The following is a 21,065-nucleotide window of genomic DNA, read 5'->3' as shown; positions in this document are numbered from 1 at the left end:
TATAAGGAAGTACAATATAATAGACCTTCTATTAAACAAAGAAACAACTAATATTCTATCAAATTTACCAAAATGATATATAAATGGTTATAAGCTCTCTCTCAGACAAACAAAAAATCCCTAATCTTCTACCGATATTTATTTTATATTTTTAATAGTGTTATGAATTAAATAGAAATAAAAAATATTTTGATTCAAATTATCAAAAAAGAGATATTATGATTCAAAGCAAAGTTTAAATCTACTATGAGAATTCTGATACTTACGCATGCCAATAATTTTCTCAACATATAATTGTTTATTTTATTTTATTATTATTTTTCAACATATGATTTTTTTTCATAATTGGGGAGGGAGAAACGCTTGTAGGAGGAATTAAACTTACGACCTAAACAGTTTGTTGTTCGACACTTGTACAATTCGAGTTATAGTTCACTGGTTATATGATTTTTTTATTATTTAGAATATTTAATAAATACAAAGTTCAGTCAAATCAATTTACATTTTTTAATTAATAATACTCTGGATTCTAAGTCTTACTTAAGAGAATTAATTTTTTTAATATTTGGCTCATACACATCCAGGAGTGGAGGGAGCTTCCGCCCTCCAAACTATTTTTAAAAGCTCAGATCAATTTATTTTTAAATTTGGATTTTTATATAAACTTCATTGAAATTCATCATAAACATTATGTTGGAGTTTGAAAAACAAAGTCTAAAGGATTTATCTTTAATCTAATATTGTTTGAAGTGGATGGAGTAAGCTTTCTTCCACTCTATTAATAAAATTACAAGTCACTGTTAATTTTCAGTGCTTGTAGTTTGACGAGACCAAAGTGCAATCTTACATATTTGAAGATGAATGATATTTTAATAGAGACAAAACAAACGAATTATTATTTGACAATGTTACTCTTTTTACTGTTTTTTTATTAACCAATACTTTATATAAATACGTATGAGCTATACAAATGATAATAAACAATGAGCAGCAATACTAATAGGTTCTACGTTTAATTTTTTCCTCAAATGCTATATCTTTTCTCTTCCATGATAATAAAATATCTTATATAAATTTTATTATAATTAAGAGATGCAACTTGTGAATTTTAACATTTTCTAGGAATAAAAGTTTAAAATTTGCATTGTAAAATAATCCTAAAATATTAAAATATTTGACATAATTCTTTGTTTTTATATAAAAAGTATTTGATATTTATTTGTTATATATGTAATATAAAGGACTACAATTATATAGAGTAGATTAGCGAATCATAGTGCATGGAATGGGAAGTAGTGAAGCATGTGGATTCCGTCCTGCGCCACATTTTGTTGACTGATCTGATTCGTATATTACCAAGACAATTCGTAAACTGCATTTTTAATTATTTTCTTTTAGTACTCAAAACGAGACTTTTGATTTGCTAGTAGCAATTGTTTTCAATATTAGATTGAACCGTTCGGTCTAATCAATTAAATAAAAGAATAGTTAATAGTTAGTTTATATTATTTCGTATATTAAACAGTTCAATTATATATTAAACAGTTACATAAAGTGCCATTATTTATCAAATATTTTATGATACAAATAGATATATTATCTAAATTGATATTTTTAAATTTTGATATAATTATATTAAATAATATAATAATAAAAGTTACTGTATAATTATAAAATTCAAATATATAATACATAATTACAGGAGTTACATGCATAAATTAATTTTTTGATGGGTTAAATATATAATTTATAAAGTTGAAAAAAATTATAAAAAAAATGAAGATTGAATATTGAATTTTCAAATCGAAGTTTTTCTACTCACAACTTCAAAATTGAGTTGGACTCAAGAATCTGGCTGTTGATTAACTTACTCTTGCTTCATTTTTTTATTTGGGGGAAGATGCCTAGATGCATGTGGATATACTGTTTTTGAGACCTTCCATGCATTATCAAATACTAGTAACACTTATTTAGCCCTTCACAAAAATTAAAATTAAACATATAGTACCACTTTTTTCTTAGATCTCACTTAGGAGTTCGTTTTTTTCTTCGGAAATTGATATTGTAAGGGGGGAGTACGGTTCGGTTTAGTTTGATTTGATGTGCAAATTTTAAAATCAAACCGAACCATCTCGTCGTGTCTCTCGCTTTCGTGTTTTTTCAGTGGATTTCTCATCGCCGCGGTTTTTGCATTGATTTTCTCGTCACCGCATTTTTTCGATGGATTTCTCGATATCATTTTTAATTTTTTTTTATAATTTTTTGTGATAATTTAGATTTTTTGTAAAGAGATTATTGTATATCTATTATTTTTTTGCTTATAAATTTTTTCTATTGTTCATATAATTATTTTATTTTTTTCTTGTTCATAGATTTGTTCTTTTGTTTTGATGCTACCGATTTTGTAAATATGAACTGATTTATGGTGTATTTGCAGTTTTTTTATAGTGTATTTATAATGTCTTTGTAGTGTATGTATAATGTATTTTTTGTGTAGCTATGTTTTTATGGTGCATTTGTAGTGTGTTTATATCATACACTATAAAAAACACTATAAAACATACAGATACACTATATATACATCATAAATACACTATTAAAACACTACATTCACACTAAAAAACACCATTTATACACTGCAAAAACAATATAGTTACACTAAAAGAACACGATTAATAAAACACTAGAAAAAAAAATCTTCAAAAAAAATCTTCAGAAGAATTTATAAAAAAATATATAAATCAGTAAAAAGTAAAAAAAATAAGGTATCTTAGAATTAAAAAAAGAAAAAAATATTTTTAATTAAAAAAAATACGATATGTAGAAATATTTGAAAATAATGTAAAGTTGAAAAAAAAAAACACAAAATAGTGTACTTAAATGCATCAGTTTTAAAAAGCTAAGTGGCTCACCGGAATTAACGACCGGACTAGTCCATCACTATATAATACTAGTCTCGCTTTGCGTGCTACGCACGTGGCTCGTAACGTGACTCGTCAGTTCATGTATTATTATTTTAAAACAAAATTAAAAAAATCAAATTAATTTTTTTTTATAAATTTACACATAACTAAAAGATTTGAATAATATTAATTGTGTTGCTAGTGTAGTCAAACTAAAAGATTGATATTCCTATTAATTTGGAAAAGATTAGCTATTTTTTCTATACTCAATTAATATTCCTCTATCATGATACAATTTTATTTTAACTAAAACTCTAATTATAATAATTTTTTAGTAATTAATTATTATAATTAATTTGTTAATGACTATAAAACCGTTATTTAATATAAATTAAAAAGGGTTATTCCGTAAATTTGCCTATATTCCTATTAATTTGGAAAAGATTAGCTATTTTTTCTATACTCAATTAATATTCCTCTATCATGATACAATTTTATTTTAACTAAAACTCTAATTATAATAATTTTTTAGTAATTAATTATTATAATTAATTTATTAATGACTATAAAACCGTTATTTAATATAAATTAAAAATGGTTATTCCGTAAATTTGCCTGTCCCCCCCATCCGTGCTTTTATATATAGTATAGATAGATAAAGGCATATTTAGTTATTTATCTCTTTTTCATAATTAGATTTTATAAAAATACAATTTATATTTATATTTTTGTTAAAATTAAATTTAAGAACTAATGAAAATTTATATCCAATGACAAAGTAAAATATTAAAATATAGGTTTGATTATTAAATAAGAAAGATAAAACTATAAATTCTGATAAATATTAGGGGTGATAAAATAATTTACTCCTTTTCTCCTTTGTATCTTTGCGACAAATAAACATAAAATCATAAAAAATCATATCCAAGTAGGCTATTTTTCTGCCACTAAAACCCTTAACCTGCATATTCTCCAATTCACCAGCTAGGGTTTATCAACTCAAATTATCCAGTTTTACAGTTCAATACACTATCATCTATGCTCATATAAACATTTGTATCACTATTTACTACTAATAATGGCACTTCAAGCAGGTCTCTCCACTCCATTTCTCTTATCTTCATGCTCTGCTCACAGACTCAATCCTCTATTCTTCTCTCAACGACGTCGTTGCATTGCTTTCTCCAATTGGCGTTTCCATCGACCAAAACCTCGATTTTTCGCTGGTAAACAATTAAAACAAAATTAAGTGAAGAAACTCTACTTTTTTTTTAAAAAAATCGTAGTTAAATGCTTATTTACTATGTTGTAAATGAATATTAACTATATCTTTGGAATTTCAATAAAAAAATAATGTAAGAATCTTTATCTTTACTGAATTCTGTTAAAAAATGTATAGCTGCTTGCTAGCATTCAGCTAAAACATGAATATGCTGAATTGAACTATTGAATGCGATACATGTTCCAAACACCGCCTAAAAGTTTTGTTGAATGAAATGTGGGGCTTTTGGAAATATGATTTTATTTTCTATGATTTAGAATTGTTATTGTTAGTTTGTATTTAGCATTTTGCTGTTGTTGTAATTACAGTTGCTGCGTCGGAGAATGGAGTATTTACTTCTCCAGAGATCACAAAGTCGTTTGATTTTTCTTCAGAGGAACGGATATACAATTGGTACTCTGTTTTAAGATGAAGCCCCTTAGTTATATATGGTATTTGTTTTTCATGTAATATGCTGTTCTTGATTTGTTAACTGGTTTACTTGGACCTGCAACTTTATTTAGGGAGGTTCTTAATGTGCATAGTCATGTACATGGGTGTTTTCAGCTTTGCTTTTCTCTTTCAATATTGTTTTCCTTTTACTGATAACAAAAAATTGAAAAGATTTTATGGCATTGATCTAATTCCCTAACAAACAGAACCACAAATATTTCGTCTAGCAGCAGTTGAATCTACTCTTTAGAGGATTTTTAACCGTATTATTAACTTCCCTTGAATATAATAATTCAATGGAGTCAGACTCAGCTTCTCTGCTACTATGAGAACTTTGAATACGAATGGAAAGCAGCTAGAAGTGAGGGTGGCGCAGTTGATAAAAACCATAAATTATAACCAACTTGTTATGCTATTAGAAATTCTGAAAATGCTAATACATTAGTAAATAGCTGCGGGAACTAACCCATGTATCAGTGGGTATTTATTGGATCGCTGCAGGATTAATGATGGAGGGGCAATGATCATTGATGGCAGTCTGTTTTTGAATAGACAATTACTTCCTTGGGTTTAAATCCTATTTTATTTTCATTATGGAGGAAAAGTACACTTGCTGAGAAAGAGATATTTTCCATTCCATGCTCGAAGATAGATGGCTGTTAGTTTTATACTTTTGGTCCGCTTGTTGATTGACCATTAATGGATAGGCTGTGGTTAATTGTGCGATGGGTCAATACAACAACTGTACTGTTTTTCTGTATGATCCAAATAGCGTTGCTTGTCATAAATTCTATTGCCACTTAAAAGATCCGCTATTTCCACAAGAAATGGACTTCAAAGAGTGTCTAAGTTACATTTTTGCATTTCCTGTCTGAGTTTAAAATATGAAGATTATTCAGACTCTATGCTCTTAACCTTGATGGACTCTACAAAGATATTATATCTTTTCAGTTTACTAGATTTTAGTTGAAGCTTAAAATATTTTTATTCAGTGGCACTGATAGTGTGTTCAAAAATATCAGTTTATTTCTCTACATTCCTTAGAATTCTTAAACTCTGGGATATAAATGAAGAGTTTGATTCTTGTAATTCCTCGTTTCTTTTCTCTGCTTATGTGGATTTTTTAAATACAAACTTTGATATCGAAACTACAAACAAGAGTATTTTATAGGATAAGTCAGAAATTAAGAAACTGTAACATATAGATATAGAAACAAATTAAAAATTGTGTGGATATGTTGATTTTTATGTAAATGTCTTTATGATTAAGAAGATGAAAGACATGAAAATGCTACATTCTGATTTCTCAAAATATGGATACGGTGAAGTTTTTAAATATAACATAATGGTTCTGGTGTTGCTTCTTTACATAAGCTATATCAAATGATGTTTTTGATTTTGTATGTTAGGTGGGAGTCCCAAGGTTATTTTAAGCCAAACTTTGAGCGAGGAAGTGATCCTTTTGTGATAACAATGCCACCTCCTAACGTTACTGGTTCACTGCATATGGGGCATGCAATGTTTGTGACTCTTGAGGTGGTGGAAGTTAATTTAGTATATTTGTATCCTATTTAATATCACCCTACATTCTTGATTTTTCTCCCTGGCTGAATTCATCAACAGTAGGCAGAAATTACATTACACTAGGGCTGTTACACTTTGCTGGTGCATATTATGTTGATTCACAGATAGAATAAACTGGCACTTGCACTGTCATTGTTCTTCATATTCTTCTTTTCTGAATAATTTGAAGCATGCGATGTTAAATCATCATCAGAAGTTCAATATGCTGCGTAATCAAAATATTTTTAACATATATGACCGTCTCTAGTTTATTTGGGTGGAGCAAGCAAATCCCTTTTCCTGTTTTATTTGAGTTAAAATGTGAAATTCATTTGCTTATTTTATTGAAAAATACATCTATGTTTACCATTCTACTAAGAATTTAATTGCATATGTGCTTGTTTATTAAAAATTTAAAGCACTACGTTTAATGATTATGGATAGTGCTCTGGTTATATCACAAGTGCTTTGCAATTCTACTGCCTGTTCTTTTTGTTTTTGTTTCAAGTAATTGATTATTCTCACTTTGTCTAACTCTGTGTTTATCCTTGCCAGGATATTATGGTTAGGTACAACAGAATGAAGGGAAAACCAACGCTTTGGCTTCCTGGGACCGACCATGCTGGTATTGCAACACAGGTTTGTATGCAGACTCAGAGTATATGCTGGAACATAGGGCAATTTCCAGTGTCAGCATTGCCCCAGAGTATCCAATTTTTTTCTTGGTGTTTCATCTCGAAATTTCAGCTATGATACTTAAAGCAAATTACATTCGTATTTTACTTCTTATTCATGTATGTATCTGTGTATCTTAGTGTTGCATTGCCTTTATTATGGTAGAAAGTAAAAGAAATAAGTTTATGATGAGTATATCTTTATGTTTCCCATGCTTTTAATCTCTTTAAGCTGATTACAATTGCAACTTCTACTAGTTGGTTGTAGAAAGAATGCTTGCTTCTGAAGGAATAAAAAGGACTGATTTGGGGAGAGAAGAATTCATAAACCGAGTTTGGGAATGGAAAGAGAAGTATGTATTATAACTTTACGTGCAATATTTTCCTTTTGTCTTTCGTTTGTTTCATTCCCAAGTTGTTTGGCTTTCTATATGCTTTTCTTGATACTCGTGTTTGAACTAGCGTGCTTCATGATTTTTCATGTTGGCCCTATCAGGTTGCTTTTTAATTGTTTTTTCTTTTGGATTTTATTAAAGTTTATAATGATTATAGCTCACTCTACGTGGTAGTATACTAGTATGAATTATTATGTTATGTCAGATTTAAAACTAATGCTGATAAATAATTACCGACAAGCAGGAAATAAGCCATCATATGCCTTAACCAGATAATGATATGTTTGGTATCAATTTACTGGTTAAAACTGAAATGACGATGCTGTTCCAAAGGTTGAGGATTTTGAAAGATAATTGATCTTGTGTTTGCAAAATTATGATGAATTAGAAAAATAAGTGGTAGATCTTCTACTTTGTTCATTTTTGCTGTAAATTGGGTGTCTATTTTGTTTGATAATATGTTTTGACATTAATTGCAATGTCTGCAATGATGAGTGGTTTCAGATAATTTGTTTTCTACACATTCAATATTTTGATATGTGTTGAGCGCCTATTTATTTTTGGGTGGGGACTGTGATCGGTTATTAAGTGCTGGTTTGGGCCTGGGCCTGGGGAACAGTGCATTTAGGAAGGCTTTAAAGGAGAAAGTTCAGTATAGAAAAAATTTATAAACTTGCTTTATGATAATACAATTCAAGAACCATTATTGCTTGGTTGTTTTTATTCACTTTAAACATTAATAGTAATAAAGCCTAAGTATTTATAGACTCGAAGTAATGTTCAGCTTACATTTACTGGTAATCTTTCTTGAGACACCGAGCATAATACTACAATCAACTACTAGTCTTACTTGAGTTTGTTGACATTGTTGTTTGAGCTGCTATTAGTGGTAAGATTGTTTTCAAAGATGAAAATGTAATCTTAAGGTAAATTTAACATGATTTCTACATCTAAACAGGTGCTTTTTGAACAGACAGTTTGATACTCAATGCTAGGCAGGCTTATTAAGCCTCTCATGAGGCACTTGTTGGTTTTATTTATTTTTCCTCTTTTTTCTAGGAAATAAGGACAGAAATGTAGAATTTTAATGAATTTGAAGATTGTGTAATCGTTTGTGTTTTCTTAACCTTTTTCCTTTACTCCGTTTTACTCTTTTAAAAATATTTTTGAACATTTCTTACCTGTCATGGTTTCAGGTATGGCGGAACTATTACAAATCAGATCAAGAGACTTGGGGCTTCTTGTGACTGGACAAGGGAGCACTTTACTCTGGATGAGCAGCTAAGTCGTAAGACAGTTTTGTAACTAGTAGAAGTATATGACTCGGTTCCTGTGATTGGAGATAGGATATATGCATGAAGTGTTAAAGTGCTATTGCGGAGGCTGATATTTTTTTTTTCTTTCTTCCTCTCTCTAACTTTCTCAAAATCTTTCTGGTACCTTATTGAAGGACTAAATGACTAAATGAATCCCCAAAGTAGGGGTATGCAAAAACTGAATTGGACTAATTTTCTAAACCAAAATTACGTAATTGATTTGCTTCTATTAGATTACTGGTTCAGTTTGTTCATTTACAAAACCCAATTTTTTAATCTTTTGGTTCAGTTTGATTTTACGATTAGAAAAAAAAATTAATGAAACAATTTTTATATCTATTATTTAACATTTTGAAGACAATAATTTTTATTAATTTTTACTGATTTTTATAAACAATTAAATGTTTCTACCTAGATATTCATAATTTTTGTTGCTATAAATAAATTTGTTTGATCCTTGCAATAATAATAATTTATTTAAAAAATAGAAAAAAAACTTATCATTAAACCGGACCAATATTTTGAATTTCTGTTAGGTTCTGTTTTGGTTTATATTTTTTTTAAAATTTAAGTTCTCAGTTTTATTTTTTTCATTCCATTTTCTTTCGGGCCAAACCAACGGATTACAGACCTCTACTTCGAAGTGTCCCCTAACTGCATTTATTAGTTTCCATGCTGTTTAATGTGATGTATCCTGAGGCCATACCGTCAAATTTTTGCAGGAGCCGTGATTGAGGCATTTATCAAGCTTCATGAGAAAGGTTTAATCTATCAAGGTATAGGCCTAAGTTCCATTTAAATGCTTTTGTAGTTAGCTCATGGATTTATCTTTGAGTTTTATAGATACGTTTAGTTTTACTTTTTCTAATCAGGTCTTTTCCATTTTCCTTTTTCACTCTCTTACCTCTGGTTATGGTGGATAAATTAAACAAAGTTTGTATGGGATAACTGTGGTAGTTTTGGTCTTGTTTTCTGTTTCAAGGTTTTCTAGTTTGTATGATTCGTGCAACTTAATGCCATTATTCTTATTATTTATGAGACTACGTGGTTATGTTGTGACAATTTTGGCTGAGAAAGTTGATATTTTTTCAGGATCGTACTTGGTTAATTGGTCTCCTAATCTGCAGACCGCTGTTTCAGACTTGGTATGCTAATTTTTGCTGAGGCTGGTGAGTGAATCTATTTTTTCTACTGATGATGAAATCTAATGTCAATTTACTTTTTTAATGATTTCTGCATAGGAAGTTGAATACTCTGAAGAACCTGGTACTCTATATCACATCAAGTACCGTGTTGCTGGAGGTTCAAGGTAATCATAGGAATGCGAGACACTTTGTTTTCTTTCAAATTTATAATGCTTTCAATTACAGTAAGTTGATTTTAATTTGCCATTGCTGTGAATTGATTTTTGTTGCTGGGATAACAACTTGCTTGTATTTTTATTTGGTTAGCCTTTGCAGCAACTTTATAGGCTTTGATTTGCTCTAAAATAAAAAGGAAGAAAATTCATTGCCTTATAATTATAATCTTAAGTTTTCAGCCTTAACATGAGATCAGAAACTAGAGAATGTGCAGAGAACTCATGTTTCAAGATATCGAAGTAGTAGTATTACAGAGTTTAGAAATCAGGTAAGTATTATGAGCTGAAAATGATCCATAAGGTATGGACCTGCTTTGTCCAGGTATCTTTTCAACATTAAGACAGCCTAATGGATCTGTTACTAATTAGATTTTAAACTTCTGATCTTATGAATTTTAATTAGTTTAGTTGGCCCTTTGTACAAAAATTTATGAGTTTATGTAAGGGGCGGCTTTTGATAGTATGTGTAATAATCCATTTAATTTCTTTTGCAGGACTGACTTTTTAACAGTTGCAACAACTCGCCCGGAAACATTATTTGGTGACGTAGCCATTGCAGTGCATCCTAAGGTGTGCCTATTTGTACAGTATTGATAATGGCTGTTACTTGATGACAATGTTAACTTCAAATTTAGATAATCATTTACGAATATAAATTTTTGGACTCAGACTTAGAAGTGCATTTCGAGTCGGCAGTTAAAAGTTCAAAATTTAACCTTCTACTCGCCCCTATTCCAATTTAACGAGAAGATTATGTTAGCAGAAATTTAACAATTTTATTTTTATATCCTCATATTATTTTAAATACATCATCTCCCTAAAAAGTTACCTTTCTAAAGACGTTAATTAAGAGGGTTAAAAAAGAGAATTAGGATAAAAAATATTCTATGAATTAAAATTGTCAATTAGAATGAGACACCCATAAAGGAAATTTGTCAATCTGATTGGGAAGGAGGAAGTAGTATTTATTACGGGAACAGTTTACATAAGGGTTTATGATTTGTGAATATGTTGATAAGTTGAGTTTGGTGCACAAAATGACATGTAATGCTATTAGGATTTAAAACACACAAAACCATTAATCATATAAAAAATACATGAACAAATCTCATTGTGGAATGTTTGAATAATTAATAAACTAAAACATATATGAATATAACCTGAAATGAATAAGGAATAAAACCAAACTGGCTCTTTTGTTTTGATTTTATTCACTTGTCTGACCTTTTTCTACTAGCTTGGAATGTTTTTTACTTAATGAACATTCTATTGTAACTACCAATTCAGTTTAATTTTTATGTACTTTGGAATCATATAATTTGTATGCATGGCATATGTTATTCATTCTTATACATTTTATTTATATGAAAATACAAGAAACCGAGTCTACGAAGATTTAAAAAAGAATCTATATTGAAAACAGGAAACTGACATTATCAAATTGACTGACAGAAATGTCAAATTATAGAGCAAAATATATTAAATTGTCTCTTTTTGGTTTGAATATAGACACCAATCAACCTTCATCTATACATGTTGCATGAAGAAGTGTTGAACTTCTTTGCCTCTGAAATATTAATTTTACTTTGAAGTATTTATCAGCTAGCAATATTATTCTGATAAACATATGTTTCTTATAGGAATACACGAGTTCAATTTTATGTTACGTAGAGTCTGTTTGTAATTTTTTCCATAAGAAAAGGATTTGTCACCCATGCACCCCCTTATCAGCTGAGTTATATTACCTGTGGAATGCTATCCACAAGATTTTGCTTCTTCTCCAAAACCTTGAATGATTGAAATAAGCTATGAAAAAAATTCGATTTAGAGCTCTAATCACATTATATGAAGTAGAAGATGGAATAGATTTGTTAAGATTTTACTTCCCAGTTGAAGTTTGAAAGTGATTCAACTATTGTCTATTTCTCTCGTGATTTAATTTTTTGTTTATGACTTTGTGTGCGTCATACTCTTTTCTTATGAAAAGATCTTTCAGGTTAAAGAATTTTTTATATAAATATATTTTGCAATTGAAGTACTGAAATACAATGCTACTGATGGTAATCAGGATGAACGTTATTCTCAGTACATTGGAAGGATGGCAATTGTGCCTATGACATATGGCCGCTTTGTTCCTATTATCTCCGACAAGGTAAAATTATCATCTACCTTTGTTTGATTTACAGAATCATTTCAGTTTTGATGCGATATAAACCTATTTTGATATGCCCAATACCTACCGATTACACATGAACAATAAATCCAAACAAGGTGCTAATGAATGAGCATGCAATAGAAGTCTAAGGTAAGGAAGTATTGTAGCAATCATGAAAGAAGATGTTTTCACATTAGAGTATCACAAAAATCATGAAAGAAAGGCTTCAAATGCTAAACTCTCTGCTCAAAAGGCCTCCATTTCAACTTCCAGAATTTGAGGGGCAGTCCTTTCTTTCATTAAGCTTTCACCCTATCTTTATTTTGTGCCATATACATGACATGTTGACTTAGACACCCAAAGCAAAGAATTATGCAGTTTAATTTCCTAATTGATAGGCTGCCTTACTATTTTTGCGTCCCAAATTATGGTTTTATTAATATTTATAAATTATGAATGAAAAGTCGAAATTCATTTTAGTTAATTGAAATTAAAATTTAGAGCCCCTCGTCTGAAAATAATTGTCCATTTTTTCATTTACACACAATTTATAACACAATTAAACTCTATTTTTTTTTGATAATTGGTGGAAGGGGAGCGCCTATAGGAGGAATAGAACCCACGACCTAACAAAATTGCTGCCTAGTTAATAGATAAAATTTATGATGAAGTTGACTATATTATATTTCCTAGACAAAAATGAAGGATATAATATTATAATGTATTTTTAATAGGTGTGAAAATGTAAAACAAACAAAAAGGGACGGAGGGAGTAATGTTCTTCATATATTGTTTAATGATATTTCATTTCTTGAAATATTCAACATCTGTATTTCGGTTAAATATAAGAAATTTTGTATATTTAATTTTTTAAATTTGATAAATCATTTTATTTGAAGAGTGAGTTATTTCTATGATACTATGTCCATAAATTATACTCCCTCCGTCCTAATAGAGTTGTCCACTTTGAGAAATTTTTTTGTCCCAAAACTCTTGTCCACTTTCAAAAAGTAACAATATTTATACTCAACTTTTCTATATTACCCTTATTTAATATCCACTAATGAGTAAATTGAAAGTAAATTGTAAGTGGACCCTATATTAAATAAGGGTATGACAAGAAAAGTAAGGAAAAATTAATAAAACCCATAGACAATGATTGTTTTTCTTAAACTGTGTGATAAAGGCAAAGTGGACAACTCTATTAGGATTGAGGGAGTATCAACTAATTCGTCGTAGTAAATAAGAGTAAAAAAATTAAATAACATCAGGTAACTCAAATTTTCAAATTTAATAAAACTATTTAATCACGTCCGCCAATGCGCTGGCATTTTTCTAGTTTCAACTAACTCCAGCAAATAACTATATTTAGATTTTGGCAGCATGTTGATAAAGACTTTGGGACCGGTGTGTTGAAGATAAGCCCTGGACATGACCATAATGATTATCTTCTTGCGAGGAAATTGGGTCTCCCAATACTTAATGTAATGAACAAAGATGGGACCCTTAATGAGGTTGCTGGACTGTACGGGTAAGTGTTCTAAATTATATCATTAGGCTGTTTGAAGAGTTATTGCATTGCCGAGAATATATTTAGTTGTTTAACATGCGGCATAACTGTTGGAATTTTAGTGGTCTTGATCGGTTTGAGGCACGCAAGAAATTATGGGAAGATCTTGAGGAGACAGGCTTAGCAGTGAAAAAGGAGCCACACACTTTGCGAGTTCCCAGATCGCAACGTGGTGGAGAAGTATGTGCATATAATTTTCTGTCAACAATATGTGCAATTGAACTTTTATGAATGTTTGCCTCTTCCGCTGGAAATTTAATGGGTTTTCCCTCTTTTTAGGTTATAGAACCATTGGTCAGTAAGCAGTGGTTTGTGACCATGGAGCCCTTGGCTGAGAAGGCCCTTCGTGCAGTTGAAAAAGGGGAATTGACCATTATGCCAGAAAGATTTGAGAAGGTATGAGAATAATAAGAGTGGTCTATTATATTTTCCATTTGACTCCTAAGAAGTGCAAGTTGACCCTGTTATATTCATACTGATTTGCATTTGTATATATCCCAGTAGCTTGCAACTTTTGAACAGTCTCAGTTTAGTTATCCTTTGTTAATATGTATATTTTTATTGAACAGAATACTATTTACCCTGAAAACCTTCATGATGTTTGGTTGCTAGTCATCATTCCACCTTATTTGCTCCAAATAAATTATATTCTTTCTATTAGTATTGAGAAGAGTTGGTTATGCCTTTCTTTTCTTGATGACAGATATATAATCATTGGCTTACAAACATTAAAGATTGGTGTATAAGCAGACAACTGTGGTGGGGACACCGCATACCTGTTTGGTACATCGATGGGAAAAATTGTGAAGAAGAGTATATAGTTGCTAGAAATGCTGATGAAGCTCTTGAGAAAGCTCATGAGAAGTATGGCAAAGATGTCAAAATTTATCAAGATCCCGACGTTCTTGATACATGGTTTTCAAGGTATGTTATCCCATGAATATATGCTTTATTTAAAAATGAAAAGATGTAAGAGACTAGTGAAGTACTTGTACTTGTACTAATGGCTGCAACACGCTTGAAATAATAGAAAATGTAGAAGGACCGGGAAATGATTCATAAAACACTTGAATTGATGGTGCAAAAGGCACTTTTAGCAGGTTTTATTATGTCAACAGTCCATTTTGGTCTGTCATAAAAGCTTGATTTTACATCTAATTTACATAGTTTCTTAGCATCTTCCCTGTGTTTTCTCTTCAATCTCTTACAATTAAGTACATGATTTGTTCGAACTCAAGAAATTAGAATCATCTATCAATATTATGGAATATTGTTTTATACAAACTGGTACCCTAATTACTTTATTACACAAACAATTAGAGTAATGCTTGCACTTCCAATCACTTTGGATATGAAATGATTTTATTGTTTCTCACTCATGCATTCTTTGACTTCTCCCTACAGTGCATTGTGGCCTTTCAGCACTCTTGGGTGGCCTGATGTATCATCAGAGGATTTTAAGAAATTTTATCCAACAACAATGCTTGAAACTGGGTATGAGCTCATCTCTCCGTCGTTATTCTGACTTATCCATTTGTTCTCATGCTTGAAAATGCTGCTTCTGTTGAATGATTTTACGTGGAAGGGACTCATTTTTCAGAAATTCGACGGTGTTGATGACTATTACCTAGCGGGTTTAGTGTTGGACCCATAGTCCTGGGTGGTATACTATTTGGTTTTTAATGGGTTACTCCTGGCAATTTCGGTATTAAAATGTTAAGTCTGAGTGTCATTTATGATGGGCCTCTCTCTCTCTCTCTCAATATTTGTCGACAGTTCACAATCTGGAGTGTTTATTCTAAGGCTGCTAGACTGTCATTTGCTTTCTTTGGTCCCACATCTTTGAAGTTCTGAACTCTGAATATGAATCAAAATGTTCTGTTAGCACTCATCTGAAGTATGAGATTTCTGTGAGATTTGTCTTATTAGTAAATGTTAACATTTCAGAGTATTGGGTAAATGAAAAGAGCATAGAAAGTTTTAGAAGTTCAATTACCAATTTAGAATGCATCACACTCCTCACTTTAATGTTGAGTGCCTTGTCTATGCCTTGTAGGGCTGTGCTTGGAAAAATTGTTCCGTTAATTATTAGTCTAATGTGCAACATGTTATGCCGTGTTTGAAATGGATGAACACCCAACCTGCAGTTTCACTGCATTAAAACTCCAAATTCCCATCCAATACTGTGGTGTCATTTGGTCTGACTTCTAGTCTGTTTAACAAAGGTGTCTGTGCAAGATGGATTTTAGTACAATGAATTTCAGAGGGTTTGTGGTCAATGCTTATTGATTCGTATGTCACTCTATTTTATGTTACTTCCATGTATTTACTTTGTGACGATTTCTGGCATTGATATTTACTTCTGTATTTGGACAGGCATGATATATTGTTCTTTTGGGTGGCAAGGATGGTGATGATGGGAATTGAGTTTACCGGAAATGTGCCATTTTCAAATGTTTATCTTCATGGTCTTATCCGGGACTCAGAAGTTAGTGGAGTGCTTATTTGTTTACATGCATCTATACTCTTAATTATCTACATATGGCCCCATTCACAATGGAGAATAACTATTCTATCAATTCTTTTGTAATTTTATTTGTTACTAATCTGATGCTGAATGTTAGGGTTTTTTTTTTCAGGGAAGAAAAATGTCAAAGACACTGGGGAATGTAATAGATCCCCTTGACACAATCAAGGATTTTGGTACCGATGCTTTACGATTTACTCTTGCTTTGGGAACTGCTGGGCAGGTATAATTTCTTTCCTATAATCCTTATAACTGCTCTCAGAGGAGTGTTTTTGTCAGGAGAGAATGATGCTGTTGATATGCCTCCTGCTGCATGTAGATGTTTTTTAGCTTATGTAATGTTGTTTTACTGGCTTATGCAGGACCTTAACTTGTCGACTGAGAGGTTAACAGCCAACAAAGCCTTCACAAATAAACTGTGGAATGCTGGAAAGTTTGTATTGCAAAATTTGCCTGGTCAAACTGATATCTCTGCTTGGGAAGCTGTACTGAGCCATAAGGTTATTTATTTTTTCCATTTGGATAAGATTAGACTTCTTCCATCGTCAGGTGTACGTGTTTTGATAATGCATGACCTGGTTTAAAAAAATAAAATTATTTTGATCTATTTTCAGTTTGATGAAGAGGAATCCCTGCTCAAGTTACGTTTACCAGAATGCTGGGTGGTGAGGAATACTTGATTTATTGTTTGTAATGCTGATTCCAGATGCCTCTCTAGTTAAGAGAGAAGCTTCCTTTACTTTTCAGGTCTCAAAACTTCATATGCTTATTGACATGGTCACTAAAAGTTATGACAAGTACTACTTTGGAGATGTCGGAAGAGAAATCTATGATTTTTTCTGGAGTGATTTTGCTGATTGGTAAGTTATTTTTCCAAATACACATTGTTGATTTTAACCGTGTAGATTTAAATTTCTCAGTCAACTATGAAAATGCTACCTTCTGTACTGATACAAGTAGATTATAGCTAACGACAAATTATACTACTTGCTATTACCTGATTTTGTAAACATAAATTCTGGATAACTTCACTTTCTCCTTCCCCCTTGAACAATGTTACATCACCTTAACAGTGCATTTGTGGAGCATGACTCATTGAGCATTAAATGAGTTTCTTTGTATAACTGTTCTTAGCAGATCATTTTGTTCTAGCTTCCAGTTCAACTATTATTTCAATTTTTTCCTGATCGAGAAAATACCTAATTGACCATGTCTTAAACTCTATGAAGCACCGACACTTCTCGAAAGTAGTGTATGCAAGGGGGACACAGACACAGGAACAAACCGTGGACACGGCTGAGACACATACTGGACATGGCAAAATAAGTGTCCCAACATTGTTTACTGTAGAGAGGTGGCGCCATGCCAGGAACACTCCTGGGGACCTCCGGGAGTGTTTAAAACTTTTGTTAGAATTAATTTTAAAGAATTAAACTTCTTCCAAACATGTTATTTTATTTGTATGTAGGCAATCATAGTATTATATATATATATATATATATATATATATATATATATATATATATATATATATATATATATATATATATATATATATATATATATATATTCATTATTACTAATTTTCTATGTCCCCGCCTTGTCCGTGTCTCATTTTAAAAAAAAAGAACATGTTCGCCGAGTCCGTACCCGTACCTGTACCCGTGTGCTTCATAGCTTAAACTCTTCTTCTTCTTTCTCCTTGAACTGTGAAGTATCAAAAATTCATATATAACACTTTAACTGACTATTATTTTAGAAAAAAACTATAATGTCCGTTTAAGAGTCCATTAAGTATCAGATCTCTATGTCCTATGGAACATGCCTTTTTCATAGAGTTTTCTGCCTGAGTGAGCAAATTTTAGCTGTTTCTACGGCATGATGCTTTCACTTTTGACAGGTATATAGAAGCCAGCAAGGCCCGCTTTTACAACCCTGGAGTCAATTCAGAAGCATCAGTGGCACAGGCAATTCTATTGTATGTTTTTGAAAATGTACTGAAGCTGCTACATCCATTCATGCCATTTGTCACTGAAGAGCTCTGGCAGGTGGTTGTTTCCTCCTTCCATATTTTAAGTTGTGTAGACGGTCTTGACTCTTTTCATCAGAGTTAGGTAAATTTTGAGAGAATTTTCTGCCATTTTTCTTTTTCCAAGAAGCTATTCTTCAATATTCAATATTCATTTTTCTTTTTCCCTTCCATCTTCCCATAGTTTCTTTTGTGATTTGCTCTATGAGCAATGAGCATATTCATATTTTACACTACCTTATTGCTAATTGTCACTTTTGGTGTTGAGCTTTTGTAGTGGTAGCTTTATTTTAAATTATGGTATTTGATTTAAATTCACCATTGACTGACTAATTGACAAGCAGGCACTCCCTCAAAGGAAAGAAGCTCTTATAGTATCCTCTTGGCCCCAGATTTCACTTCCACGGAATGCTAACTCAATTAAAAAATTTGAAAATTTCCAAGCATTGGTGAGTTTACAAAGATTGTTTCTCTTTTATTAGTTCTCTTCCTGAGAACTCTGCATAACCTTTCATTTGCAATTTTTCCCTTCCTATTTTTCAACTGAATTTTTTCTGGGTTAATTAGACTAGGGCAATCCGGAATGCTAGAGCGGAGTACTCTGTTGAGCCAGCCAAACGTATATCTGCATCTATAGTTGCAAGTGATGATGTCACCCAGTATATATCTGTGAGTTTGCTTAAATTCTCTTTTCTGTAGGTGAACATGGCTGCGCAAGTTTGTCTTTTGTTTTAAATTGATTTCTGAGATGAATGCTGTAGTATATATATGTAAGAATGTTTTCTTAATTGGATTTATGGAGAAGTGAGAAAATCTGGTGTCCCAACTTGGGCACCAGCAAAACATGAGTAAACCCATTCCTTAAAGTGAGAATTCTAAATGCTACGTAGTGCTCCATCAGTTTATTCTATTTGAACTACTGGATTGAGACCACAACTGGGAAAAGGTTTGGACATTTTGTCTCAGCTTGGGAATTTCATATGGCAGTTTAATCTTTTCTACCGGTTCCACTGCTTATTTCCCATAAATAGATAGAGAACATTATACTTATGTTTTATATTTTTTATTTTGTTCTCATTTGCTTGACCAACACAGTCCAATACACAAATCTGTAAGCTAGCACAAATCTTACCCTGAAGATTATCGGTCAAATAATCTGGGTTTAGATTCAGCAGGAGTCTGTTAGTAGTTTAAGAATCCGGTTGGCATGAAAATAGGCACGTGATTGCAATTATTTATATTTGGTCATCCCCATTTTGCCTATTTTTAGTTTTGTGTTAGCCAATAGACTTTCGTTCTAGTTTTATAGTTTCGTTAACGGAGCACAATTTTGTTTGACACCAATAGTTTGAATGCGGGCAAAAGTTGTGTGAACTATGTTATTAATTTATTTGGATGTAAGAAGCTTTTTCAGTAGTTTTATTTTTCAAGCTATTACAACATAAAATATATTGATATACTGATTCACATTTCTCCACTCCTGGTTGATGGTTATATGCGAACCTCATGTTATGTTTGCACTGCAGAGGGAGAAGGAAGTGTTGGCTCTTTTATCCAGGCTAGATTTAGAAAATGTTCATTTTGCAGATTCTCCACCAGGTAGCTCTACCCTGAAAAAACTTTTTCCTTTCTCCTTTTTAGTCTTTATTGTGTATATATATATGTAACTACCTTTGAACATGGGCTAGAGAAATTCACTTATTCTGCTTCAGATTGTGTTGGTAACCTGATGTGTGCTAGTGGTGTTGAACTGTTTGTTCTGGTGAATCTAATTGCTCCGACACTTCAGGGGATGCAAACCAATCAGTACACCTAGTTGCCAGTGAGGGACTGGAGGCGTACCTTCCTTTAGCTGATTTGGTTGATATATCTGCTGAAATTGACCGCCTTTCAAAGCGGCTTTCCAAGATGCAAACAGAGTACGATGTTTTAGTAGCTCGCCTAAATTCTCCAAAAGTACGAACTCCTCTCTTCTTGTACATGTATCTCGCAGTCTTTTATTCTGCATGTCTAGCATTTGTTCTTTGATTTTTTTTGTTTCATGTATGAACTGGTATATGCTTACACAAGTGTGATTTATCATGTGTGTGATTCTACAGTTTGTAGAGAGAGCTCCAGAGGATGTTGTGAGCGGGGTTCGGGAAAAAGCAAAGGAAGCAGAAGAGAAGATAAACCTTACCAAGAAGCGCTTAGAATTCCTCAGGTCGTCAGTTTTGGTATCTCAATAGCCAAAACCAATACCCCTTCCAATAAATTGGTTTTGTGGAACCATCTTCCAGTTAAACTAATGTTTCATTGACGATCATAGAGAAGTTGATAATTATCGGTGGACTAAATTCGAAAGGAAAGCAGTCCAATATGAAGATTTTGACAACACAGAAATTACAAGCAACCAGAGATTCCAAAGGAGGACATGGCCCATGTAAATGTACACTTCTTTACCCAGTAGCATTTTTTTCTGCCATCTTCGTCTGCCGCCATGGAGAAATCTTAAAATTCCCATCTTTATTTAAGGACTTGTGCTTTTTCGTGAATTGTAAAAAGCTGAAGTTCTATTTTGGTTTAAAATTGTAAAAAAGTGATTCTTTTATTAAATGGCTAACTGTATCAACTGGTTTTGATTTAAAATATTTAAATTCTTTAAATTAACGGTTGCTGTTATATAAATTTACAGACTTACATTTTGGTAATATGGTCATGGTTTCTAAAAAGTTGGCAAATGTGCACTAACTGCAACTTATTGCAAATCGATATATCAACCGATAATCTTGTGAATATTGATGATGTAGAATTCCGAGTTGGCCACATCATTAACATATTGAATGGTGCATTTAAAAATTTGGTTTTCAAGTCATTAAT

General features: G+C 31.7%; 1 protein-coding gene across 4 annotated transcripts; it reads left to right on the top strand.

Annotated features, from left to right (window-relative positions):
• The first annotated feature begins 3,806 nt into the window (after positions 1 to 3,806).
• LOC126677035 (valine--tRNA ligase, chloroplastic/mitochondrial 2) lies at positions 3,807 to 20,855 on the top strand. 4 transcript variants are annotated; one of them, XM_050371463.2, is made up of 27 exons: positions 3,811 to 4,129; positions 4,494 to 4,578; positions 6,027 to 6,153; positions 6,736 to 6,819; positions 7,113 to 7,207; positions 8,446 to 8,537; positions 9,288 to 9,341; positions 9,658 to 9,710; positions 9,807 to 9,874; positions 10,420 to 10,495; positions 11,994 to 12,077; positions 13,463 to 13,611; positions 13,713 to 13,830; positions 13,930 to 14,046; positions 14,354 to 14,574; positions 15,055 to 15,144; positions 16,027 to 16,138; positions 16,290 to 16,400; positions 16,540 to 16,677; positions 16,792 to 16,842; positions 16,925 to 17,037; positions 18,078 to 18,225; positions 18,551 to 18,655; positions 18,774 to 18,875; positions 19,733 to 19,805; positions 19,996 to 20,162; positions 20,306 to 20,855. In XM_050371463.2, exons 1-27 carry the CDS (start codon positions 3,982 to 3,984, stop codon positions 20,432 to 20,434), a joined length of 2,910 nt encoding a protein of 969 aa, XP_050227420.1. In that variant the 5' UTR covers positions 3,811 to 3,981; the 3' UTR covers positions 20,435 to 20,855. The 4 variants fall into 4 exon arrangements, with proteins under 4 accessions (XP_055961342.1, XP_050227420.1, XP_050227421.1 ...); XM_050371464.2 differs by having other exon boundaries at positions 4,068 to 4,129; positions 4,494 to 4,616; XM_056105367.1 differs by lacking the exons at positions 18,774 to 18,875; positions 19,733 to 19,805; positions 19,996 to 20,162; positions 20,306 to 20,855 and having other exon boundaries at positions 3,807 to 4,129; positions 18,078 to 18,291.
• Positions 20,856 to 21,065: the final 210 nt, after the last annotated feature.

Source organism: Mercurialis annua, linkage group LG4, assembly GCF_937616625.2.
Source record: "Mercurialis annua linkage group LG4, ddMerAnnu1.2, whole genome shotgun sequence".
NCBI classification, from domain to species: domain Eukaryota; kingdom Viridiplantae; phylum Streptophyta; class Magnoliopsida; order Malpighiales; family Euphorbiaceae; genus Mercurialis; species Mercurialis annua.
This window is presented reverse-complemented; position numbering and strand designations above follow the sequence as displayed.